This window comes from Berghia stephanieae, chromosome 4 (genome assembly GCF_034508935.2).
Source record: "Berghia stephanieae isolate SIO BIC M18660-M18661 chromosome 4, UCSD_Bste_1.3, whole genome shotgun sequence".
NCBI lineage: Eukaryota > Metazoa > Mollusca > Gastropoda > Nudibranchia > Aeolidiidae > Berghia > Berghia stephanieae.
In genome coordinates this window covers 69800340-69828043 of record NC_088363.1, presented here as the reverse complement: position 1 = coordinate 69828043, position 27704 = coordinate 69800340, and the positions used below count along the sequence as shown (strand labels likewise).

The 27704-nt window shown below is 36.9% G+C and overlaps 1 protein-coding gene across 3 annotated transcripts in view; it reads left to right on the top strand.

The window, feature by feature from the left end:
• LOC144971133 (uncharacterized) overlaps positions 1 to 26418 on the top strand; it is a 50954-nt gene extending 24536 nt beyond the window's left edge. The window contains exons 11-18 of one of the 3 annotated variants that reach the window (XM_078911570.1): positions 1090 to 1116; positions 13073 to 13097; positions 15049 to 15186; positions 16903 to 16920; positions 17910 to 17930; positions 23712 to 23864; positions 24292 to 24606; positions 25483 to 26418. In XM_078911570.1, the coding sequence (XP_078767696.1) occupies positions 1090 to 1116; positions 13073 to 13097; positions 15049 to 15186; positions 16903 to 16920; positions 17910 to 17930; positions 23712 to 23864; positions 24292 to 24606; positions 25483 to 25618 (833 nt within the window). In that variant the 3' untranslated portion in view covers positions 25619 to 26418. The remainder of the gene's footprint in view (positions 1 to 1089; positions 1117 to 13072; positions 13098 to 15048; positions 15187 to 16902; positions 16921 to 17909; positions 17931 to 23711; positions 23865 to 24291; positions 24607 to 25482) is intronic. The other 2 variants (XM_078911571.1, XM_078911573.1) reach the window with 2 other exon arrangements.
• Positions 26419 to 27704: the final 1286 nt, after the last annotated feature.

The window sequence follows — 27704 nt, the reverse complement described above, 5'->3', positions numbered from 1 at the left end:
CAAATAATAGCAAGGAGCTGAGTGACGTCAAATTGTTCCTTCTATAATTTCATCTTTTCAATTATCGCTACTCGTACACTCCACAGGATGTGGCCCCTCCCCCACATATATGCTGCCGGCATTTACCAGCAGTGTCAAATGCCTGTTCCTCGTCTTGTCGAGTCGCGAATCGTTAAACACACATGTCCTCGGTAATCAACTAGCACTCACATCGTGTCGGATGGGATTGTTTCTCTTCATTTTTCTACTGACACACACAAATTTTCCAGTTGACAATCTCCATTCCAACACTTTCATTGTATCTGGTCGAAAGTGAACCGGAATAATGAATGCGAAATATATATTTTCCTTCGAATGAAAAGGTGATTTACTGCTCTCAGCGGAGGTTTTCTTTCCTTATGACTGTGATTGCTTAAATTTTTCTCTTTTTCTTCCTTCACACACAACTGCACCTTTTCTTCTTCTTCATCTTCTTCTTCTTCGTCTTCTTCGTCTTCTTCTTCTTCTTCTTCTTCTTCTTCTTCTTCTTCTTCTTCTTCTTCTTCTTCTTCTTCTTCTTCTTCTTCTTCTTCTTCTTCTTCAGCTTAAAAAATGATCACAAACATGAGTGAAGATAGAGCAGTTTCTCGTGTTAAGCGCTACACATCCTTTAATAAAGTAGAATTGTTCTCTTCCTTTCATTTGACAACTAACTCAGACCTGGGACCAGCAATGTGTGTACTGTCAAATAATTTTTATTTTGTAGCATAGAATAAGGACCTGCTTATTTTAGTATAAAAGAGTTGGAAAAATGACTTGATTTTACTAGTCAATTGACCTGTCATATCTGTGTTGTGTTTGTTAATCCATATTTTTGTCCTGTTGGTCTATTTTTGTATGTTCAAAAAGTTCTGACAATATATTCACCAGCCATTTACAGGCCTGCTATATGTCATTTTTCATTTACATCTGGAGTTTTAAAATCTATTTTTGTATGTTCAAAAAGTTCTGACAATATACTCACCAGCCATTTACAGGCCTGCTATATGTCATTTTTCATTTACATCTGGAGTTTTAAAATCTATTTTTGTCATTTCATTTTATTTTCAGGACTGCCTTTGCCACCAGGTTTTCCAGGTTAGTGCTTACACAGAGCTCAGAAATGCAATATGTTGCCTGCATTTCATAGAAAATTGTCATTTTATTTTTTTAAAATTCCCACTACCGATCTGATACTTACTTGTACAGATTTTATCGGCATACTAATGGCTCTGAAGGACTACTGTCATGCTATAGAAACTGGGATAAACACTGGTTCCATGGGCCTAATGGCTCTGAAGGACTACTGTCATGCTATAGAAACTGGGATAAACACTGGTTCCATGGGCCTAATGGCTCTGAAGGACTACTGTCATGCTATAGAAACTGGGATAAACACTGGTTCCATGGGCCTAATGGCTCTGAAGGACTACTGTCATGCTATAGAAACTGGGATAAACACTGGTTCCATGGGCCTAATGGCTCTGAAGGACTACTGTCATGCTATAGAAACTGGGATAAACACTGGTTCCATGGGCCTAATGGCTCTGAAGGACTACTGTCATGCTATAGAAACTGGGATAAACACTGGTTCCATGGGCCTAATGGCTCTGAAGGACTACTGTCATGCTATAGAAACTGGGATAAACACTGGTTCCATGGGCCTAATGGTTCTGAAGGACTACTGTCATGCTATAGAAACTGGGATAAACACTGGTTCCATGGGCCTAATGGCTCTGAAGGACTACTGTCATGCTATAGAAACTGGGGATAAACACTGGTTCCATGGGCCTAATGGCTCTGAAGGACTACTGTCATGCTATAGAAACTGGGATAAACACTGGTTCCATGGGCCTAATGGCTCTGAAGGACTACTGTCATGCTATAGAAACTGGGATAAACACTGGTTCCATGGGCCTAATGGCTCTGAAGGACTACTGTCATGCTATAGAAACTGGGATAAACACTGGTTCCATGGGCCTAATGGCTCTGAAGGACTACTGTCATGCTATAGAAACTGGGATAAACACTGGTTCCATGGGCCTAATGGCTCTGAAGGACTACTGTCATGCTATAGAAACTGGGATAAACACTGGTTCCATGGGCCTAATGGCTCTGAAGGACTACTGTCATGCTATAGAAACTGGGATAAACACTGGTTCCATGGGCCTAATGGCTCTGAAGGACTACTGTCATGCTATAGAAACTGGATAAACACTGGTTCCATGGGCCTAATGGTTCTGAAGGACTACTGTCATGCTATAGAAACTGGGATAAACACTGGTTCCATGGGCCTAATGGCTCTGAAGGACTACTGTCATGCTATAGAAACTGGGGGATAAACACTGGTTCCATGGGCCTAATGGCTCTGAAGGACTACTGTCATGCTATAGAAACTGGATAAACACTGGTTCCATGGGCCTAATGGCTCTGAAGGACTACTGTCATGCTATAGAAACTGGGATAAACACTGGTTCCATGGGCCTAATGGCTCTGAAGGACTACTGTCATGCTATAGAAACTGGGATAAACACTGGTTCCATGGGCCTAATGGCTCTGAAGGACTACTGTCATGCTATAGAAACTGGGATAAACACTGGTTCCATGGGCCTAATGGCTCTGAAGGACTACTGTCATGCTATAGAAACTGGGATAAACACTGGTTCCATGGGCCTAATGGCTCTGAAGGACTACTGTCATGCTATAGAAACTGGGATAAACACTGGTTCCATGGGCCTAATGGCTCTGAAGGACTACTGTCATGCTATAGAAACTGGGATAAACACTGGTTCCATGGGCCTAATGGTTCTGAAGGACTACTGTCATGCTATAGAAACTGGGATAAACACTGGTTCCATGGGCCTAATGGCTCTGAAGGACTACTGTCATGCTATAGAAACTGGGATAAACACTGGTTCCATGGGCCTAATGGTTCTGAAGGACTACTGTCATGCTATAGAAACTGGGATAAACACTGGTTCCATGGGCCTAATGGCTCTGAAGGACTACTGTCATGCTATAGAAACTGGGATAAACACTGGTTCCATGGGCCTAATGGCTCTGAAGGACTACTTAACAGATTTTCTAATGGATCTAAATACTTCCAGATTCAGATTTTTAAATTCAAAATTTCATAGAATCATTGGTGAAAACATTTGTTTTTTTTGTATTTTTTCTAAGGAATATCGGACCAATCTGAGCTTCACTATATCAGTTTTATAGCATGTTAAAGTGACATGCATTTTGGGTCAATTACCATTTTTCTTTCTTGAAATTTTGACTTTTATTTTGGATTGTTATTGTATTATAGATCACTTCTCAGATCTTTTATGTAACTGAGTTGCATTGAAGCAAGGAAAGAGAAAAAAAGTTTATTACATGTTGTCACAAAGTGCGCACGTAAACCGTATGCTTATGTAGCGCAGTTTGCAACCTTGTTTATGTGTGCTATATTCAAGCTACGACATCGATCAATAACCAAACACAATACGTTGATAAAGGTTTTGAAGCTAAATGAAGATATATTTTATTACAATATAACAAAGATATTATGAGATATGAAGATGAAATGATAGATGTAATAAGTATGAAATCAAATAGATGGATGACAATTTGATGGAGGTGATGTGATGATGAATATGATATGAAAGCGATATGACAATATATAATTAAATCAATTAATTATCAATACTTTACCAAACCGCTACCACATCAGACAATCTCACAGATAGGTTGCAACCATCACAGTCATACAGGCAACTAATAATTAACTAACTAAACACAATCCAGACGTGTAGAAGAAAGCCAAAAGAGTGTTCTTGATATTCAACAAAACTGTAAGGTTGTTCTAATATTGTTAATTTGTCTCTTCTTGAAATTGTTCTGGTTTCACAGTATTCATAAACAGATCAATTGTTTCTCAATGTTCTGATATTAAAATAAGCAAATGGTTCTTCACAGGTAACTTATAAAACAGGCGAATGTTCAGTTTCTATTAGTGTCAAGCTATGAGCGTATAGCCTATAGTTGGCTTGTTAAAGCCCAGCCTCCAACGGCTCATTCACTTTAAAGAAAGAAAATGATTTTGTTATAATATGATAATCATACGAATATAACTCTATCTATATTCGAACTCACTCAATATGTTTACTTTAAATGAGTAAATATTATTTTACTTTAACAAACCAATTTATTAATGTTGATTAATATTGCTTTACTTTGTAGATATGAAATAATATTGCTTTATAGCAAGAAAAGCTTATTTTCTTTACAACAAGAATATATTACACAATTAATTTCATTATCTGATTAATTAATTGAGACTCAAATTTTAAAGTGATATTATGATATTGATATCAAAACACAATCATAATTGTAATCACAACATATTATTCAAAATCTCACCAGAGCCGAACAGATTATTGAAATCACAAATTAAGTCTACACAAGACTTTAATCAAACTCTACACAAGAGTTATAACACAACTTGATTCAGCTCAAACTTTGAGCACCACAAAGTCTACACAAGACTTAAATCACACTCTACACAAGAGTTAACACAAAACGTGTTTCAGCTCGAACTTTGAGCACTACAAAGTCTACACAAGACTTTAATCCAACTCTACACAAGAGTTAAACAAATGAGCCTAAAAGACTCCGCTGTGGTTATCGCTTAGAGACTATGAGCCTAAAAGACTCCGCTGAGTGGTCTGAAGAAACTGCTCAAAACTCTGGCATTTATAGGCAAAAATCAAGCAAACGAAGCAAAATTCTACCCACACAACCGGATGTTAGTCATATCCGTAAACATCTGAAATTCCTTAAAACTCCCCCAGATTCCATAATCATGGACAACAACAACCCATCCTGATACCGGACATCCTCATATCAAGGATAAATAAATTCGTCAGCCCCATAGTTACGAGATATCAATCAAGCCATACCATAACAAAGTCACTCCCGTAGAATACAGGGATCCTACTTTGCTTATAAGTTTACGGAGAAAACAAGATTGATGCCTTTCTCACAATAACACCCACACTACGTAGTTTAATTGAAACTTCCGGGCCATAGGTGCATGATCTGATACGACCTGTATCAACAAAAGAAGGGTTGTTCCAGAGGGATTACAATAACAACAACAACTAATACTACGACGACGTACATCCTGTCGTAAACTGACGCCTACACGGAAGCGTTTCGTTACATATCTCCCCCCTAAGACTAAATTTGGTACAACATTTAGTTAGATCATCGAAATGCCTCAAGATCACATCGATCTCGATAAATAATCTGGACCATGATTATCCTTCCCTTTTACGGAACGTAGGACAAATCGGTATTGATTAAGCAAGAGAGACCACCTCATCAGTCTCCCATTCTCTGATTTCGCCCTGTTCAGATACAGAAGTGGGGCATGATCAGTTTCAATTATAAATTCTTTACCAATGAAATACACATTTAGTGTTTTCACAGCCCAAACTACGGCCAGACATTCCTTCTCAACAACAAGAGTACCTCTGCTCCCGCGGTAACAATTTCCTGCTTAAATAGGTAACTGGATATTTGACTCCATCATGCTCCTGAGATAGCACAGCACCTAATCCTGTGTCGCTGGCGTCCGTAGATAAAATAAACGGCTTATCATAATCTGGAAGGCGCAACACGGGATCCGATGTAAGCATATTTTTCAGCGTTTGGAAGGCTCTCTTCTGTGGTTCGTCCCAAATCACTCTGTTGGGCATGCCTTTCTTTGTCGCGTCTGTCAGGGGAGCTGCCACTGCTGAGAAGTTTGGCACATAACGTCGGTAGAATGATGCCAGCCCAAGAAAACTTCTCATTTGTTTCTTGTTCGAGGGTAAGTTTGCCTCTTGGATCGATTTGACCTTGTCCATGGTTGGCCTTAAATTCCCTCCACCAATAGAATGGCCTAAAAACTCCACCTCCGGGAAACCAAGCAGGCACTTTGACGGTTTCGCCGTCAAGCCGCAATCACGCAACCTTTGAAGAACTGTCCTTAACGTTTTAAATGTTCATCCCATGTTGCAGTGTGAATGAGAATATCGTCGATGTAGTTTTTCACGTTGGGAAGTCCACCAACGACTTTTCTCATCATCCGCGAGAACGCGGAGGGCGCCCCTTGAAGTCCGAAGGGCATTACAGTAAACTGCATCAGTCCTAACTCTGTTGCAAATGCCGTTTTCTCCTTGGTCCTGTCTGACAATGGAATTTGCCAGAATCCACGGGATAAATCAATCTTTGAGACAAAGTGACATGATGTCCCAATTTCTTGAAACAGATCATCAAGTCTAGGCATTGGTTCCGCATCGAACACCGTAATGTTGTTAAGGGATCTGAAGTCCACACAATAACGAATGGTTCCGTCCTTCTTCTTGACAACGACAGATGGCGAACAATACGGACTATCCGATGGCTCGATTATCCCGGCGCGAAGCATGGCCTTCACTTCTTCTTTTAATGTGGTTTTTAATGCTTGAGGCACGGGATATGGTTTCTTTCTGACTGGACAATCCGACGTCAAACGGATGTCGTAGATGTAATTATTCGTGCGTCCTGGCACATCGGTCAATACGTCATCAAAATCCTGGAGCATGCCCTGCAATTGACCTATCTGCTGAGGACTCATTCCTTCATGCAGGATGACATCGTCTTTGGTCTCAGTCTGTTTCAGAGCAGGCAATTCCATCCGAGGAAGAACCTTTTCTCCATCACCATCATTATCTTCGATAACCGCTGCCACGGCACATTGAAGAACACCGACTTCATTCTCCTTCTCCACGTCTCTCACGTAGTACCTTTTCAGCAAATTGACGTGGTATGTCCTTCTGGTGTTGTCTATATTAATGACGTAATTATTCGGACCCGTGACATCTTTCACTTCAAAAGGACCCTGCCACTTCAATTCCAGTTTGTTATGTTTCGTGGGCAGTAAGAGCAATACTTTATCTCCCTTTTCAAATGACCTTACTTTGGCCTTTTTGTCAAAATGTGCCTTGTAACGCGAGGATGAATACTGCAGGTTATCGTGTGCTGCCTTCACAGTATTCTCTATCTTTTCCCTTAAATCGACTACGTATTGATACGTCGTTTTCACATCCGGGTCTTCTATGTCTTCGGTCCATAGTTCCCGTAATATTTTCATCGGTCCTCTCACAGGCCTTCCAAATAAGAGCTCAAACGGAGAGAAACCAAGAGATTCCTGAGGAGCCTCCCTGTATGAAAATAATGCAGCATTGATGTATCTGTCCCAGTCTGAGGGTCGCTCTGCAGCCAACCTCTTGAGCATTCCTTTTAAAGTTCCATTAAATCTCTCTACAAGCCCATTGGCTTGTGGGTGATAAGGACTAGTAGTGATTTGTTTTACGGAGAGCAGTCTGCATACTTCCTTCATCAGGTCTGATGTGAATTGCGTCCCCCTGTCGCTTAGCATCTCCTTAGGTATTCCCGTGCGGCTAAAGATGTCAACCAATCCTTCTGCTACTCTTTCTGTTTCCATACTCTTCAGAGCAATGGCCTCTGGATACCTCGTACAGTAATCCACCACAGTGAGTATATATCGGTTTCCTCTATCTGATGCCGGCATGATGGGGCCAATTAGATCCACTGCTACCCGACTGAAGGGTTCATCGATGAGCGGAACTTTAGTAAGAGGGACCTTAGGGGTGATTCCTCTCGGAGCTGACCTTTGACACTGGTCGCAAGACTGACAAAATCTCATGACATCCTCCCAAATATTTGGCCAGTAAAAATTACTCAGTATTCGATCTGTCGTTTTCTTTGCCGCGAGATGTCCAGAGAGTACACTTTCATGGGCCAACCGCATGACTGAATTACGCAGGCATTTTGGTACGACAACTTGCTTTACCAAATCCCCGTGCTCAACCCTTGGAGATTGAAAATAGCGGATCAGCAAACCTCTGTCATAGGCATACCAACTGGTATTACTCTTGCCTGTGTTTCTTACCTCTCCTCTGGTAGCAGCATCCCTCGCAGCTTTTAGTGTGATGTCATGCTTTTGTTTCTCCTTTAGTTCGTCGACGCTTACACCTGTCTCTATAGATGGAGCTGTGACCAAGTCTTTGATCTTGCGTTCACGTTGCCCTCGTGTTTGTACGGCGCTCAGTTCATCTCCATGACCCAATTCCTGCTCGTCAGTAATTGTTTTTACATGCATTCCTGGGCATTTGGCCCCTTCAATATTCCCAAGTATAACGTCATGCAATGGGGATTCTAACTCGACGACTGACAATCTCCCGGTAAAATAGGGGCATTCCAAATAAGCTTCACCGTGTGGTGCGGAAATAGCCTCTCCGTTAGCCAAGTAGATCAGGACCTTTTTATTCCAGTCATCCTTACTCTTGTTTATCAGTCCTTTTCTGACGATGACACAACTACTGCCGCTATCACGTAACACATTCACCTTTTTCCCATTCAACCATCCGACGGCCACCGGCATTACAGGTGCGACTGGCACATGTCCTGAGCACGCTGCAGAAATCATTGGCATCTCACATCCGCACTTTAATTCCACCTTGTCATGTCTCAAACATTTCTGTGGTTCATGATCTTCTGTGATCGCGGAGACTTGTTCTATACCGGTAGGTGCCTTCCTGTCTTCGTGCCTCTTCTTCTCACGGCAATCTTTTATTAAGTGTCCTTTTCGCCGACAGTAATAACAAAAGGGACTCTCGACCACAGCAGCAGCTTGCTTCTTTTGTCGACAATCTCGTGCCATATGTCCTGGCCGTTTACAGTTGTGGCAAACCATTTGGCTAGCGAAGCGGGTAGTGTCCTTCATTACGTTGTTTCGACTACTTTCATTGACGTTCTTTGATTTTTCTTGAGCCACTCCACTTTTGGAAAATGTTCCTGCGACACCGTGCGCTTCAATGTACTTTTCTCCTAAATCTATTACTTCCCTTGCTGTCTTCGGTTGTCTTTCTTTTATGAAAATCGTCAAATCCCGACCGCAGACACTGACAAGCTGTTCCTTCAATATCATATCCAGAATGTCAGCAACTGAGTCCTTCCTTTTCCCCGACAACTCAATCCATTTTTCCATATAACTCTCCAATCTAGTCGCAAACTGGCTAAAACGCTCCCCTTGTTCCGGTCTACTCTTCCTAAATTTTTCATTGAATCCATCATCCGTTAGATTATAACGTCTCAATAAAGCCGCTTTTACTACCCCATAATCGATGGCATCTTCATCACTCAGTCGAGTGTAGACGTCCAGTGCTTTCCCTTTGAGAAGTGCAGACAACTGGATTGCCCAATCCCTGCATTCCCAGCCGTTGACTTTAGCGTATCTCTCGAAACGGAGCAGATAGCTGTCCATATGATCCTTGTTTTCGTCAAAACATGGAAGTCGAGGACTCTTAACAGTAGGAGCATGAGTAAATGATCGAATGTCACTTGTCATACTGTCGTTGTTGGAGGAAGCCTGACACTCCGACTTTAACCTAAGCAGTTCAAGCTCTTTCTCCATCAGAGCTTCTTGTCTTTGAGCTCGTGCTCTGCTTATCTCCTCCTCTTCTTTGGCACGTTCTCTCTCCTTCTCTTTTCTCACTTCATCTTCTTGTAACTGGGCTGTCACCCAAGCACGGAGATCTTCACCCCTTAACTCCAATTTTTCTCCAAGTTTAATTAATCTTTCCACATCCATCTCTAGGACAATTAATCAAACCAATTCAAATTCAAATAAACAAACTTCAATATGTTTATCAACACTGTTGCCGTAATTGTTACTTTCACGTAGAATAAAGTGGTACTACAAGTAACCTTATAACGATACGCGTCAATATAAATCCCTACACGGAATCAAAACAGGCAACTAATACCGATCCCTACATGGAACCCAACATTGATCTATATAGACTCAGATAATACATAGAATCAAACTACTGATTTATTACAGGTCCTCACACGGAACCAACCAAATCTTCACCCAGATTCAATTACAGAATCAACAAAATATCTTCACCCAGATTCTTACACAGAATCAATACCTTGACTTACTATATGTGCATAGAGAGTCAAAACAAATGATTTAATACAGATCCTCACACGGGACCAACACAATCTTCACCCAGATTCCTACACGGAATCAAATTACCCCAACAACCACCTTCGTTCCTTACAAAAGGGAGAGGGGGGACAATGGAGGCTTCACAGCGCGAGTACCGCTTTCGCGCTAAGTCAGTGATCCGTATCACTATGACAGATGACTGACAACGTATAACCGAACAAGTGAAAATTACCAGAATAACTTGTATTACACCTTGCGTATAATGACAGTCTTATAACCATTAAATGGATACCAATTTGCTTTAAGCTCAAAGATAGTATCTATCTCAAGTTTGAAACAACTCCCTAACCTGTCTCAACAATTGTTTGGTCGCGATGTCTCTTGAATGCACAACAATAAGAATCCCACTTCTGACACCAAATTATGTCACAAAGTGCGCACGTAAACCGTATGCTTATGTAGCGCAGTTTGCAACCTTGTTTATGTGTGCTATATTCAAGCTACGACATCGATCAATAACCAAACACAATACGTTGATAAAGGTTTTGAAGCTAAATGAAGATATATTTTATTACAATATAACAAAGATATTATGAGATATGAAGATGAAATGATAGATGTAATAAGTATGAAATCAAATAGATGGATGACAATTTGATGGAGGTGATGTGATGATGAATATGATATGAAAGCGATATGACAATATATAATTAAATCAATTAATTATCAATACTTTACCAAACCGCTACCACATCAGACAATCTCACAGATAGGTTGCAACCATCACAGTCATACAGGCAACTAATAATTAACTAACTAACTAAACACAATCCAGACGTGTAGAAGAAAGCCAAAAGAGTGTTCTTGATATTCAACAAAACTGTAAGGTTGTTCTAATATTGTTAATTTGTCTCTTCTTGAAATTGTTCTGGTTTCACAGTATTCATAAACAGATCAATTGTTTCTCAATGTTCTGATATTAAAATAAGCAAATGGTTCTTCACAGGTAACTTATAAAACAGGCGAATGTTCAGTTTCTATTAGTGTCAAGCTATGAGCGTATAGCCTATAGTTGGCTTGTTAAAGCCCAGCCTCCAACGGCTCATTCACTTTAAAGAAAGAAAATGATTTTGTTATAATATGATAATCATACGAATATAACTCTATCTATATTCGAACTCACTCAATATGTTTACTTTAAATGAGTAAATATTATTTTACTTTAACAAATCAATTTATTAATGTTGATTAATATTGCTTTACTTTGTAGATATGAAATAATATTGCTTTATAGCAAGAAAAGCTTATTTTCTTTACAACAAGAATATATTACACAATTAATTTCATTATCTGATTAATTAATTGAGACTCAAATTTTAAAGTGATATTATGATATTGATATCAAAACACAATCATAATTGTAATCACAACATATTATTCAAAATCTCACCAGAGCCGAACAGATTATTGAAATCACAAATTAAGTCTACACAAGACTTTAATCAAACTCTACACAAGAGTTATAACACAACTTGATTCAGCTCAAACTTTGAGCACCACAAAGTCTACACAAGACTTAAATCACACTCTACACAAGAGTTAACACAAAACGTGTTTCAGCTCGAACTTTGAGCACTACAAAGTCTACACAAGACTTTAATCCAACTCTACACAAGAGTTAAACAAATGAGCCTAAAAGACTCCGCTGTGGTTATCGCTTAGAGACTATGAGCCTAAAAGACTCCGCTGAGTGGTCTGAAGAAACTGCTCAAAACTCTGGCATTTATAGGCAAAAATCAAGCAAACGAAGCAAAATTCTACCCACACAACCGGATGTTAGTCATATCCGTAAACATCTGAAATTCCTTAAAACTCCCCCAGATTCCATAATCATGGACAACAACAACCCATCCTGATACCGGACATCCTCATATCAAGGATAAATAAATTCGTCAGCCCCATAGTTACGAGATATCAATCAAGCCATACCATAACAAAGTCACTCCCGTAGAATACAGGGATCCTACTTTGCTTATAAGTTTACGGAGAAAACAAGATTGATGCCTTTCTCACAATAACACCCACACTACGTAGTTTAATTGAAACTTCCGGGCCATAGGTGCATGATCTGATACGACCTGTATCAACAAAAGAAGGGTTGTTCCAGAGGGATTACAATAACAACAACAACTAATACTACGACGACGTACATCCTGTCGTAAACTGACGCCTACACGGAAGCGTTTCGTTACACATGTCTTCAATTTATATTTTCTCTTTGAACAAGTCCTTCTTAGCCATAAGGTCCATGGAGGGATTATCCTGCTTTATACAGTGATAAATGGATGTTAATAAACTCTAGTACATTTGTTAGGCCAAAATTGTACCGTAGGTATACCTTATGTGCAGATTTGCGGTCCTGTGGTATCATACTCAGCTTGTTGCTGCAGTTCTCAAGTTCAAGTCCTACTGTTTGTGGTGCAAAGTTGAGTCATAAAAAAAAGACTCTTTACACAATCTCACCATACTCAAGTTTGAACTGAGCTCCTTTCCGGTAACAGCCATGTCCTTGTCCAAAAAAAAATATTAACATAGTGTTACTGTTGCTCAGGGCCCCTTGTGAAAAAGTGTTTGGAGCACATAAAGTGAACATTGAGCGATTTTAAAAAACAACTCATTTTCTTTTAATTTCAAACAATAGCTTACTACTATCCTTTGGTCAGGATGCCAGTCAATAGCAAAGTACTTTTCATCAGATCTAATAGACCCAGCTACTTCATCACTGATGGACTGAGAGTGGGGTCAACAAAATCTTGAGTACATCTGGGACAGATATTGATCTATTTTCTTATGAGGCGTATGCTCAACCATTGAACTGTTGGGGATTCTGTGATGAGTTCAGATGTTTTTTTATTTCATTACTCATACCACTGCTCAAAGGATTTTAAAATGTTTTGGTATATTTTCTCTGTTGATTTTATATAAGTCTCTTTGTCTCATTTTCAGGATTCTTTCCAGGCTTACCCAATCCGTAAGTTGCACTTTTCAAATTATTAATATAGGATGGAAATGGAATAGGTTCAAAGGTCAACATTGCAAAGGTCAAGTGTGACCCATTGTGTCAATTTGGTACAATGTCCGACTGAAGAGACACTGAGAACTGAATTCAAAGTCTAATTTGTTACAGTGAATGACAAAGTCAGTCGGATGGTGAAAAGCTTTGAACTGAAATATCGTCAAGTTTAATTTGAAGGTCAAATTTTATCCAAAATGAGTTCTTGTCATAAATGATTAAATCAATTTTTTTTGTACATCTTCGGGAAATACCAAAGCTTAATTTCACTTCTAAATATTTTTACAGCTAGTCAAGTTGAAAAAGTATGAAATTTGAGAAAAGTTGCTGGATACCTTTCCCATACATCTGATCATAACTTCATGAAAAATCACCCGATTTACTTCAAATAAAGATTAAAATACTCTGGAGAACATATTCTTTCAAAATGCAAATCCAAAATATTCACCTTCCGACTGGTTATGTCATGACCTGACACATTTATGAAATAGAAGTTGAAATTTGTCTGCTTCTTCTGAGGAGAATGATACATTTCTTAACAAACAACTTATGATCATCACATGCATAGTGGAGATACTTTTGAATGAAAGGCTCTCAATGAATGTTTATTATTATTATTTTGACTTAAATATTCATTTCTCGGCATGTGGTATACATCTTTGACATCATACCATACTAAGGAGGTGGATCACAAGTTTAAAGTGCTATGTATTGAGAGTTCTGGAGTGAATGATACAAAGAATGTTAATGTGATTGATGGGACACATCAATATGGAAATATACAATTCACTCAACACAAAAAGTGGACATATATCCATGTGACAGCCGGTAATTACTGATGCAGAAACGTTTGCGATTCTATAGAGTAAATTGTGGAGTTTTTCATTTATATAATTTCTTATTATGCTAGTATGGTGGATGGCATTGGTTGTAAAGCATCTCTCTTTTAGGCTCCCCCCCCCCCCCCCCCCCCCCCCTTTCCATTGTCTCAGAGTTTTGATTCTCTATTATCCTTTGGCACTTCTCTCAGCTTATAACTGGGTGGGGTTCCTGACCTCCCATAGTGGGCATTTAAGTACATACTGTTTCTTCTATCCCCCCTATGTCTGTTTGCCAACATGCTTTCTGTCTTTGTCTTGGAATGAGATTACTTGGTTTTGTTCTGGCCGGATACCCTGGCTGGGAGGGAAACAGTCAAATGTATAGTTAGTTTTGGGAGGTGGTATTTTTTTTCCTTGTAAATCATCTCTCTGTTATGCAATGTATTATGTTTTGTTTATGTATTATATATATTTTATTTATAAACATTTGAGTGTATTCCTCTTCTTAGTGGGGACCTGTGCTTGTGTCTGGATGAGACTTTTAGGTGATCTCAAACTAAGTACACTGATAGTGTGCTCTTGGAATCTACAGCTGTTCCCTATTTGAACCAATTCCCCTTTGTCTGCCTTATTCTTGGATGCTTTAATTGTAATTCTAGAACTTTTTACTATCCCATTTTCTGCCTTTTTACTGGCGCTGATATGACCTTAATGTGTTGCTAGCGCCGTAAAACCCTTAAAAACAAACAAACAAACAGCTTATAACTCATTTATTTTCAATAATGGCATAATGTCCACGGCTTTCTAGTCAGAAGCAAACCACCATTCTTTCATCAACATTTGTGTTCTTTAATTGTAAGCTAGGTTGTGTTTTGTAAGTTTTGATAAAGCTCTGAAATGATTCTTAAGTTCTTATTAACCAGTGCAAATTATATAGAACAAAAATTTGTCACAGGTAGATCATTCCAATAAAGCATCTGTTCTGATTATGTGGGGTTCCAATTACTGGCTTCGACTTTATTATATATTAAAGATAGAATATGAAGGAGTTCAGTTGTTGATATTTATAAATATTCCAATTTCCCCAGCAATCTCCTTCAGCCTCCACCAGGCATGCCCCCCTTTCCATTTCCTCCAGCATCATTTCCCCCCAATCAGCCACCACCTGTACCCAATCCTCATCAACCCCCAGCACCAGTAGGGGCACCGCCTCCATGGAATCCAAGGTAAGTACGGTCTTATGTTTGACTGTGTCAATTAGTATAGCATTTCACCTTTAGATGGAGATCTGGTTAGCTCAGTAGAGCACTCGCTTCACATGCAAGGGGATCGAAATCAATCCTGGGAGCAGTCTGTTAGATCTGGTGGAGAGTACTTTGCGATAGACTAGCGTCCTATCCGAAGGGTAGCAAGCAATTGCTATTGTCCGTTTCATGCTAAGGAAACTGGGATAAATTCCGGCCCATTGGGCCGTATAGCTCTGAAGGACTTTTAGATGAACTATATTAGTTGGGAGGTTTATTGTTTTTTTTCTCTCACCTTTCTAACCAATCATCTGATTAAAAATTTTTTTTTTTTTTAATAAACAAAACTTATTCACATTGATTTACCTGAGATGCCAAAACTCCGATTTAATTTGGACTTTAAACAAACTAAATTCCGGTCTGGATCTAAAAATATCACTATCAACACTACTACAATCACACCATCATCACTACAATTACTACATCCACTACCACCAAAACATTGAGCGACGTACTCTCTCCCAGAAATGACCTGCCAATAGTGGACCGTTACGGGATTGATAGGGTATTTTCTACTAAAAATATCGGGGGAAAACCCTTTGATAAAAATGAATGAAACTTGGTTTACAATTCGAAAAGAGCGTTCAACTGCTCCCCATTTATAAAACTGGTAAAGATTGCATACTTTTTGCTACTGTTTACAATACCTATTTGGAGATATGAAATTTCAACATTGGCAGTTGGCATGGTAATTTATAAGTGATGCCAATACTCTGGTTTCACCGGGAAAAAGATCAGGTCTGGAGCAAAAATTTCGGGTTGCAGGCAACTTCTGTCAAATTCCAGTGGGGTCATATTGCTACTACTACAACAACAAGCACCACATCATCATCACTACCATTGCTACTACAACAACCACAAATACATCATTACTACCACTTCTACTACAACCACCACCACATCGTCATATAATGTGATTGGAGAGCCTTTTCCAAGGACTCAATTTTGCGCTCGGAGTGGGACTCAAACCCTGGACCTACTGGTCGAAGGCAAGTGTCACACCACTAGACCACAAAGCGGCACTAAATGCTTTATTATTAATTGATCAACTGACTTCACATTTATTTGTGTTGATAGAATTAATTTTTAGATGACTCAAGAGGCCAAATTTTTGAGTTACGTATGGTCTCTGAAATTAAAAAAAATATTAATTTCAATATTTTGACTCAAATGTTACCCCTGAAAATTGTAAAGATAAAATCCTTGACTGAAACATAGATTTATTTTTAAAATCTGGCTACTGCAAGATTTGTGTAATTATATTTTTAAAAACAATCACTTAAAATATAAAAAAAAACAACTCTTTTTAAAAGTCTGCATTCTTATATAACAAAAATAAAAGAAAATAAAAGAGAAAAAAATCGTTTTACAAGGTTGTTTTTTTTCTCTTTAGTTGTGTATTTGATTTATTTGTTTACTTAAAATTAACAAAAAAGAAATTGTAATAATTTTGGCCCAATAATAATGTAATTTTAAAAACTGAATTGGTAGAAACAGAAATTGTTTCCCCTAATTTTATAAAGATAAAAGATCACATAATATTACTTTATCAAAAGTGCTTAAAATTGACATTACTTACCTTTACTTAAGATTATATATAATTTGTGAAATTGGATAGCATGATTTTGTTTTGTATAGGAATAAATATCCTAGTCGGTAAGTTTTTCACTTTATCCCATCCATTCACCATCACAGCTGGACAATCTTTCTTCTTTTTTTTTTTTCGTTTACTTTTTACATGCGTGAGCTAGGGAAAACAGTGGAGCCACAATCTATCACCAAATGGCCGGTTAATTTGCTTGATTAAAATACAGCATACCCCCAAAAATAGGTTATTCTCTAAAACATTTTAAGCACCTAATTAGATGAACAATAGCCTTGGAATTCATAAAACTAACACCACGGAGTTTCTTTTTTTTACTGTTTTTTTTTTTTTTCATTTATTTATTCATTTTAGTGTTTTGTTTTGTTTTTCTTTGATGTCTGATGTCATGATATGTTTTTGATAAAGTGGATGAAAACATGAAACATCCCTATATTTAAAACTGTTTGTGACTTATTGGTAGAGAAAAACAACCCCAAAAAATATGTTTTTTCTTACTGTAATTGATTTGGCCAAAAAGAGAAATGAATAATAGAGTAAAGAATTAACAAGGACTGTTAGGTTAGATTTTCCTGCTGTTTAGAAGTTTTCCGCTATAGTGGAATCGGGAAACATTCTTATTTCGCTTGTGAATCAGGTGTAATAAATAGCATTAAATATGCCTATAGTAGGGAGGTCACAGTATACCCAGAATTAATACATTTTCTATCTCATGTTCTCTAATACCAGAAGGTGATTGTTCCTTAGATGCCATTCCACCTTTTTATTCCAACCTCTGAATTAAACAATACATTTCGTCCTTTCATTTTGAAAGTTGATGCAAGCATACTGATTGGTCATAAACTTTAATAATTTGGTCTATAATTTGGGATATATTCATCTTTCATGTTTTGTATTAAATTGAGGTGCAAAATGACTATAATTATACTATAGGTCTCCTTTGCTATATTTTATGTCTCTACGTTACATTTACAAAATTAAGGCAACATTTTCTCTTCAAAATGTCTTGCACTTTTGGCATTTTATCTATCACACTGGGCAGGTTTGAACCTCTTCGGTTTTGGTGAGTGGGATGGATTCTATTTTTTATAAAAGATTGTTCGTTCTACTTTTGAACATACTTTGTTATGTCTTGTTTTATGTTGATGAGATTGCAGTTCTTTCTGCAAATAATAATGACCTTATATATTTGACAATACAATGGTTATATCATAGCTGCCTACCATTCTTTAAAGCAAACAAGATTTGGCTTCCTAGGTCCATAGTTCAAATGTTTAGTTCAAAATCAGTATATTTTAATTTTTGACTGAACAATAATCAAGGCATGTGATCCTAATTAATTATTATTATTACTATTATTATTATTATTATTATTATTATTCAGGGTGTCCAGCGAGGTCAGAGATGATGAGCAGGGGCTGAACGCTTGTCTAGCTCTTTAATTTGAATTTTACCTGTCCATCATAAATGAATTTCAACAACTTATAAGATTTCATTTGATTATATGATGCCTGTTTTTAACTAAAACCCTTAATAATGTATTGAAGATTTGCATTAAAATATGCATGTTAGCATCGAATATACTTTTAGTGTTCTCAGATAGTATTCATACTTTCATTATTTGTTACAAATATTGTGTTAATTAAAAATAAAATTAAATCAACATCTTGGATTGGAAGGTATTCAATCAGAAAATCAACTGCTCACTAAGATTAAACGTGACAATGATTGTTTCCCTTTATTTATGAAAATATAAACTCGATCCATTTTTTTTTTCTTTTTTAAAATGATCTTATTCTAATTTTCTTTTTTCAAGCAAGCTTTTATGACGGTTTAGGTTCAAGAGAAATAAGTATATTCCATTTTTAGGTCAAAGTAAATAGGTAGGAATTCTTCAATGTATAGAGGTTCAATTTACTACAACTATTAATAATGAAATACCGTTATACTGGCATCATAGAAAAGAAATGCAATCGCCTATTTTTTTTTTTCCGATATCAATGATTTTTATCCCAAAACCCCCTATCAAGTGATTACCAGGTTGGCAGTTATGCAGTTTTAAACATCCTAAGTTATTTTATTTATTTTACAATTGTGCTTGTGCTTTGGTTCTTAAGTAAGTGAAGGCAATTGGATTTTTTCTATATTTTGTCTGTTCTTAAGTTTTGATCTCATTGTGGAAAGTGTTGTTTCATAACGATTCAAATGTGCTGGAAATAAACCTGATAATTAAGCAACATTTGGACAAGCCTCTGTCATCTTAAACTTGTTAGTATTTGTAGTGGTAATTAAAAAGGCAGACTTTTATATGATTCGATTCGATGAAAGTGAAAGTCACTATGATGATTTCCAAATTGGTGAACAGGTGCATTTTTTTACATTTTCGGATGACTTGATGCCACATTTGGTTCTTAAATTGCTATGTAGGATTTTTCTTCTAAAGGTAGGATTTTTCAGTCCGAGATTTTGCTGGACACATCATATTATTATAATATACCTGGGCAGCATCCCTGGCACTCATCATCCCCTCGTCCCAGGCGAAATGGGTGTTCCTTATTTTATTTTTGAAAAGTTGGCAGCTATGTTATATAAATCTGTCATCTGCATTTTTTGCGGCCGCAAATATCAGGGCGATCCGCAAATTTTGGCAAATTTCCCAAAATTGGCAAATCGTGGCAAATTTCCCAAAATTGGCAAATCGTGGCAAATTTTGGGAAAATTGGCAAATCGCGTGCAAATTTTGGGGGAAAAGAAAGAAGCGGAAACAAAATAACGAGAAAAAAAAAAGTGCAAAACTTGAGAAATGTTGCAGCTTTGCCTGGGCCCAAACCAAGGGAAGCTTCTCTCTACGGATAATGTTCCTTTAAAATCTTTGTAACAACGCTAATCACAGTCATTTCATTTCTCTAGTCCTTAAATGTAATAAATTGTCTTTTATATAATTTTTTTTCTGTATCGCGTGTTAATTTTTACTGAAACGCTTAGTTTTCCTCCACAAATTTTTTGGCAAATTTTGGTCTTTTTGGCAAATTTCTTGGCAAATTTTGGCAAATTTTAGGTCCCAATTTGGCAAAAAATGCAGATGACAGATAAATAGTTGGAGTCAAGATCAAAGTGGCTTATAACCATATGATCTGAATTCTTTTTATTAACAGACTTGCCAACCAGTATGATTTCTCATATTTTAATTCGTTTTGAAGTCCAAAATAATGGTAATGTTGACTAAAATATGGCTGAATGCAAAAAGTCAGATTTGTAACAAAAGTTTGGGGGGGGGGGGGGGGGGTGTAATAAAAGTGGGAGAGTTTTAGTCTGTTATTAAACTTGGATGTGAGCCTGATTAGCCGGACAGATGATTTCCAAATGAATTGTATGATTTCCTTCCCTCAGTCTCCATAAATTCAGTGAATATTAAGTTTGGAATTTTGATAGTTGCTGATGTTGAAAATATGATTTTTGGGGGGAAATGTAAGAAAATCAGCCTAGATATTGGGGAAAATATGATAAATTTTAAATGGTTAAGATTTGTTGGCAAGTCTGTATTATCACAGTTGTCATACTTGTCTGCCACTTATACAGATTTTTAAAAAGCTAAACTGGACAAATTTTTATTTTATTTTTTTTTTTATATTCAAATTTATGAGAAAGGTAGGTGAAAATGTTTTTATGATTTGATGTTTGACCAAACTGAACTCAACCACATCAAAGTGACAATTCAAAGAAATTGGTGTGAAAGTCATGTATTTTGGCTTATACAATTCTTTTAAAAAATTTTTTTTTGGACTAACGATTTTTTTCCAAAAATTGCAGAGATGTTTTGTCTGTTATCTGTTACAGGTCTGCTTTGAAAAACAAAACAAAACAACAGTGATTGAAGATAAATTGTGAATGGTGGTTTTATCCATTTTCACATTTTCAAAAGGTTTAAGTTTGAATGACGTTTTATAACTCCAATCAGTTGTTTCAGGAACATCTCCCTTTGTATAGTTTGTCTGAGATATGATTACAATTGCTGATTATTTTTTGTTCTTGACGGTAATTTCATGAATTCATCTTTCCTTGATATATTGATATATACAGTACAGCTTGCGTACAACGACCTCAGTTGCAACGGGAGCTTGGTTACAATTGGAAATTTTAAAATCCCTGCTCTACAGCCTAAATAATTCTTGTAAATCATGTATGGCTATAACAGGGAAATATTTCTTGCAACAGGGGTGTGAGTTGCAAGTTTAGTACCCAGTTGAGAAAAACTACGTACTCAAGAAAGGGAAAGGCACACAAAACTTATAGGGAACGGAGATGAGGTGGGAGTGGGCGAATTGCAGTTATTGTGCGTACTATTGACGTTTCTCTGTGTACTTCGAGTACCCATAACGGCACAATAAAAGGCTTGTGAGAGGCTCGTGACTGACTGATCAACATGTTGATACTTAGAACTGCATGGTATATCATGCATAGAGTGAGGGATGTGTTGACTGATTAGGTAATTAGGCCCGATGAGAAGTGAGATGGTGGAGAGCTCTCTGTAAAGTCTGAGGGTAGAATTGTGCGGTACTTGAGTTTTAAGTGCATTTTAGTGGCTGTCAGTGGTGCAGTTGGAATGGATGGAAAGCAGAGGAAAAGACAAAGGTAGAATTAATCGTTGCATTGTTCCGACCTGCCTTGTGTCCTGAAGTAAGTGGAAGAGAGAGTGATGTTCATGAGGTTACAAGAATGGAAGTCAAAGTCACGTCTTCTGATTTATTTTCTTGGGAAATAACTCGAATCGTGGTCCTTGTGGGCTTTAAAAAAGTTTCCCGCAGTATTGCTTCGCTTCAAATTCCGTATGCATGGATATAACGGGACTCGGCTACCAGAGTACCAGAGTTTTAGCCTTTGCAACAAATTGACAATAATTTGATAATGGTTAAGGTATGACAATATCAAAGTTATAATTTGTCATTTATTATGAAAGCATTTGAGTTATTTTTAAGTTTTTATCTTCTCTGTTAAGGGTGTTGGTTATCTTTATTTTCTTTTTATTAAAATTTTTGCTCATTCTCTTCACATTTTTTTTTATATCTTCGGTTTTCAGTCTCTTTTTTTTCCTTTCCTTTTTATAATTTTAGCTTAAAAATTAAGGTTGCAGAGTGGTTGGCCTGTAAGGGTTGCGAGAAATTGATCCACTTCCTACTTTATTGCTCTATGTATTATTGTTCCTTTTCTCATTGCTTCCTGTCCTTTTCCTGTCCTTTAATAATGATAATAATAATAGTAAAAATAATAATAATGATAATAATTAATGAGGATAATAATAATAATAATAAATAATGGTAATAGCGTGAATAATGATAGTGATGATGTTGTTATAGCGCTTAATAGAGCTTTACTTTTTACCAAATATAGACATTACCTTTTACAATCAAGACTGGACCATTAAAACAGTGGAAAATTGCAGCAAGGAATCAAATAAGATGTATATGAATATCAATATTGCTCAATTATAAATTTATTTTGATAGATTCTTAAAGAATAGCATGATTTTCCGTGTTCTGCCTAGGTAAAGAGTTCTATATTTTAGTGCCAAACAATTCAAAAGTGCAACAAGAATGTGAAGTCGCTGGAAGATCTTTAAAAATGTGTTACTTTTCTCTGCTGAGGCACTGGTGGCTCAAGTGATTATCTTTCTTCTCCAATCTTATACAAATTTACAATATTACTGATTTTTAAAAAAATATGGATGGTATAATTTACCAGTATTTGGTTTATGGATAGTTTCATTTTTCAAGAATAATTTTCTTTTTTCCTCATGGAAATTACGGATTATTCTGATTATTTGGCTGATATAAGAGGAATATTTTGATTAAGCTGAAAATTCACTGCAATTTTTATGCTATTATTAAATACGTTATACATTATTTATGAATTTAATGTCTCATGCTTTGTCTGTGTCACACATATTCTGTTTAGCGAGTTCTATTCATTGGCGTAGTGACAAATTTCCACATTCTTCTGTTTGCATAGTTTACATGATATTTTGATGCAAATACCTTTAAGCTGCAGTGAAATCATCAAGATGTCAGGTTCAGACAAATAAAAGTGTCAATTATTTTGAGTAGAGAAAATTCTGTTCCCTGAGATTTTGCCACGTTTTGTCTGGTTTCCGGATTTTGAGATGTTATAGTGCTTTAAGTGTGTAGAAATGAACTCTAAGTGGAAATGAACATAACTACACCTTAGTGCCCTATATAAGAATAATGCAGACACTCCAAACAACCATCATTCAGTAAAAGATAACAGTAATTGCTTAACTCAGTGAACTTCACAGTATTATTATCATTGGGATGCATTTAAGTATAAAACTCACTTGTTTACCCATCAAACCAAATTTACCTGATTACCAAATGATGTGTACCTACCCTTAAAGTTTACAGTGGTCTAAAAACAACAAAGAGCAGAGTGATGTGAGATTTACTCTTTCTGTTGTTTGTAAATAATCAGCTACGTTTGTCTGACCAGGCTTTTAGGGTGTGCTTCAATTCTTATGCTTTGACTGGTCAAATTCTACTGGTGAATTGAAAGTTCAGTTATTCACATTAATCACTGTACACAGTAAAAAAAAAAAAAAAATATTATAGCCTTTTTTATCAATGCAATTCTACATTATTTTAAGCATAATTACTAGCGCATATTAATAACAATAACAATCAAATACGCTAATGATAAAATTTGTCAGGACATTTTTGTATATGTCAGTTTACTTTTGGCCTAGGTGGTCTGACTGAGCCAGCATCAAAATTCATTAATAGTGTTACATTTTTTCAGTGACCATAAAACAGTTCTTCATTCATCTACTTCACAGTGGCTTCCAAGAGAGGGAAAGAGAGAGGGATAGAGATAGAGAGAGAGAGCGCTGGGAAGGCGACAGGAGAGAGGTCGTGAGAGACAGAGAAAGAGATCGTGAGCGAGACAGGGAGAGAGACAGGAGTCCTTGGAAGGAAGATGATTTAGACCGGTATGTGTATCTCAATATATTATGCAAAATAAATTTATCTTGTTTTGAGAAATAAACAATTTGTGATCCACAGCCTCAATCTTGTCTTATGTTGTAGTGAAGCAGATGCCAGAAAGTAAAATTTGAAGTTAAAATAATCTTGAACATGAAATTTAGTTACTATAGCGCATACATTTTTCTCAATTTCTTATCACCCATCTGACAGATTGGTGTGATACTTTGCTATACTTTGTTATTCCCAGTGGATAGAAATCCTCTTTCAAAAATATATTTTCAATTATTTTTTTGGTTTCCACTTTTGTTAATTATGGACTCACATATCATTGTTGTAATGAAGATTATCGTTGGTCTGAAAGTCTTTCCATGACAAAAATGAGAAGTAACAATTTGGATGATAAAATTCTCTTTATTTTCTGCTCTATCACAGATACATCAGAGATCGAGACCCAAGCTATGAGAGAGACAGAGAGTACAGGGACAGAGAACGTGATAGGGAACGCGATCGGGATAGAGACCGTGACCGAGACAGGGATAGAGAGCGTGAAAGGGATAGAGAGAGAGACAGGGATAGAGAGAGGGAGAGGGACAGAGACAGGAGTGAAAGGGATAGGGACAGAGAAAGAGACAGAGATAGAGATAGGGATCGTGATAGAGACAGAGACAGATCTAGATCAAGGGATAGGGAATCATCAAGGCACCGGGACAGAGACAGAGATGACAGGCACAAAACGTCCCGCAGCAGGTGATTTGACTTTTAAACTTCTTGTCCCTTTAATTTCACTTTGCACTATTGATGATTATTCATTTAGACTTTTGATTATTTTAATTCAACATAAACTAAACTCAAGGAAAGCAACCAATAAGGAAAAAAAAACTATAGAACAATATCCACTAAACTTGCTCAAAGCACTTACAAGGGGTCCTTAAACAACAGCAAAACTCAACATGTAGGATGAGACATTAGGCGATATTGCAGTTTTTTTTCCTACAGGGACAGTGGTACTGACGGGCAGATAATTGTTTTGCACCTAGTAAGTTGAGAGAATGTGAATAATGTACTGGTTAGTGTGAGACTCGAACTTTGGACCAAAGAATCTGAAAAATTGCTCAATTTCATGGTCACTGCTTAATTAGGACGACTTGTCGGGAACCAAGTTATTCCAATAAGCCGGCTTGGACTGAATTGATATTTTTGTAAGAAATTAATACCATAATATGACAAAAGTACTCTGTATCAACTTGCAATCATTGTAATATGAGAATCTATTTAATGATGGAACTTATGCATTTTAGAGGAAAGTGCAGTGTTCGGTTTTGTTTTTTTAGATATAAAAAAATTTAAATACAGATTTTTTGTTCCTTGCCCATTGCATTTAGTTCGAAGAATTTAAAGTGACAATTGATGGGGGGAAACCATGCTTTTTGGGCCGATACATATTTTGTTAGGCAGGTCTCTAAACCACCAACTACTGTAAAACTTGTCAAATTATAAAAGTATGTGAATTCAATAGAAGATGTGATTGACAGTAAAGCATGATTTGATTTGTTACTTGTTATCAAAATCCAGAATCAATTTGAGTAAAATCTTACTTTAAAAGTTTTTTATTTATTTACCCAGAAAACACAGAGACCGGGATGATTCAGATGGAGAGTCTACACGCAGTGGTGGTAGCAAGCATAAGAAATCAAAGAGGAGAAAGGAAAAAGATGAAGATTCATCAAACACAGCAGGAGAGGAAGATAGGAAGGAATAAGTCTTTGAGTAGTATGTGAGATGGAATGAGTGTGACAATTGTCTGGTGTATGATTTTAGCATGTGGGAGCAAATAATGGTTTTGAATGAAAGAGAGAGAAAATGTAAGTGTGTGCATTGAGTTATATAATAAGACAAGATAGTGGACAGAAATGAGTCATTTTTCAGCAGAAAAATTGTTGATTATGCTTTTGTTAGTGGAATACAAGGAAAACCAGTTAAACCAGCAATGACAAAATCAAAAATATCAATAAAATTAAAACAATTGGAAAAATTGTCAATGTTTCTCTCTTTTATTTTTAACTAACTTATCCTGTGTATTCTTGCAAAACAGAAATCGTGTTACTGTTGTCTAGTGAGTTTACTCTCAGTTTCAGCAACGTGTAATGTACTTTCCAGCACAGAACTCTGATTAAACAAAACAATTCTCATTTTCTGAAATCAGTCAGTCTTCTTGAACCAAAATATTGTCTAAATCCAATAGATACATAGGCTCCCTGACTGATATCTGGTTTAACTGGTTTTTATTGCAGTTATTTACTTTATTTTTACAAGGTTTTTCTCTTGATAATTTATAGTAGAAAGTGTTGTTTTACACAGGAGATGACCAGAGTATTTTATTAGTTTGTATACTCCAGTTTCAACAAGTTCTTACTGTATAAGAGTTATGAAGAGAGAGAAGAGTACCCTTTAATTTTAGTTTCATTGCTGGAACAGTAATACACTGCGTTGTATACTTTAAAAATAATGACACAATTTTGAAGGGCTGTTTTGGAAATAAATTTTATTCAAGGTTCAAAACGAGTTTTTGTTTTTTGTTTCTTATCCGAGAGATCAATTTCGGCCTTGCTTGACATGGGTAAGAGGTGGAATTAATTGTGAATTTACACCCATTCATACTGTCTGCATTGAATTGCACCCCCAATCAGCGGTGTGGCTCAGCGGTATGGTCTTTGCTTCATACAGAAAGATACCTAATTCAAATATTCACCCCTCCCTTGCTCAATTATCACATCTTCGTTCGTTCTCATTTCAATGTCACGCACTATGATTTGCTAATGATTGGCTTCGATGGTGCTGTAATGAATATTGTGATACAGCAGCCCATTGCAACATGTCATGTATAAAGCTATCTCCCACTGCAATATCAAAATCAAAAGCAGATATTTTCCTTAGGGTCTATTCCAAGGGAAGAGTGAAATAACTCGGGTGTCAGCTGTAGCTCAGCGCCGCAATTGAGCATGAGCAAGGGAGGGGTGAATATTTGAATTAGTTCATCTTTCGGTATGAAGCAAAGACCATACCACAGTGAGGTGGGGCAGTGTGGCTCAGCGGTATGGTCTTTGCTTCAAAATCGTTCATTTCTCACTTTTATCTTCAATCTCAACATCCTCATTTCTGCCACCTCAACTTCTTCATCTTGTTTCTTTGTATTAACCACTCACACTAAACAATCCCTGGCTGTGATTGTATCACAATTGGTTGAAAGTTTTGGCTTTGTTTTTTTTAAAGGACTTTACGCGCTTGTGACAGGGTTCCCACGATCTCCTTAAATTCAAGGATTCCTTGAAAACTCCTTGATTTTAATATTACATACTTGGAAAATCTTGAAAACTCCTTGAATTTCATTTTAGGAGAAAACTCCTTTAATTTTTCTAGATCACCACTACTTCAACCACATCATCATCATTATCAGTAACCCATCGTCACCACTACCAACATGAATTCAACAACCACCACATCACCATCTCTACCACCACTACTACAACAACCACCTTCACATCACCATCACTACTATAACCACCATCACATCACCATTTTAAACCTTTATCTTGCTTAAGAGACATTTGGACGTATTGAACGGTAGGCTGGGCTGATAAAATTGTTTACATATTATTGTGACACATGAGTGTGCCTGGCGTACATTGGGGGGAAAAAACACGTTTTTTATCATTATTTTGCCTTATTCAATCCAAATACATTTAAATCAAAACAACCAACGCCCAAACATTTAAACCTTAATCTTGCTTGATTGGAGGTTATCTTAATTTATCAATACAGTGGATTCCTGATATTGGAGTTGACTT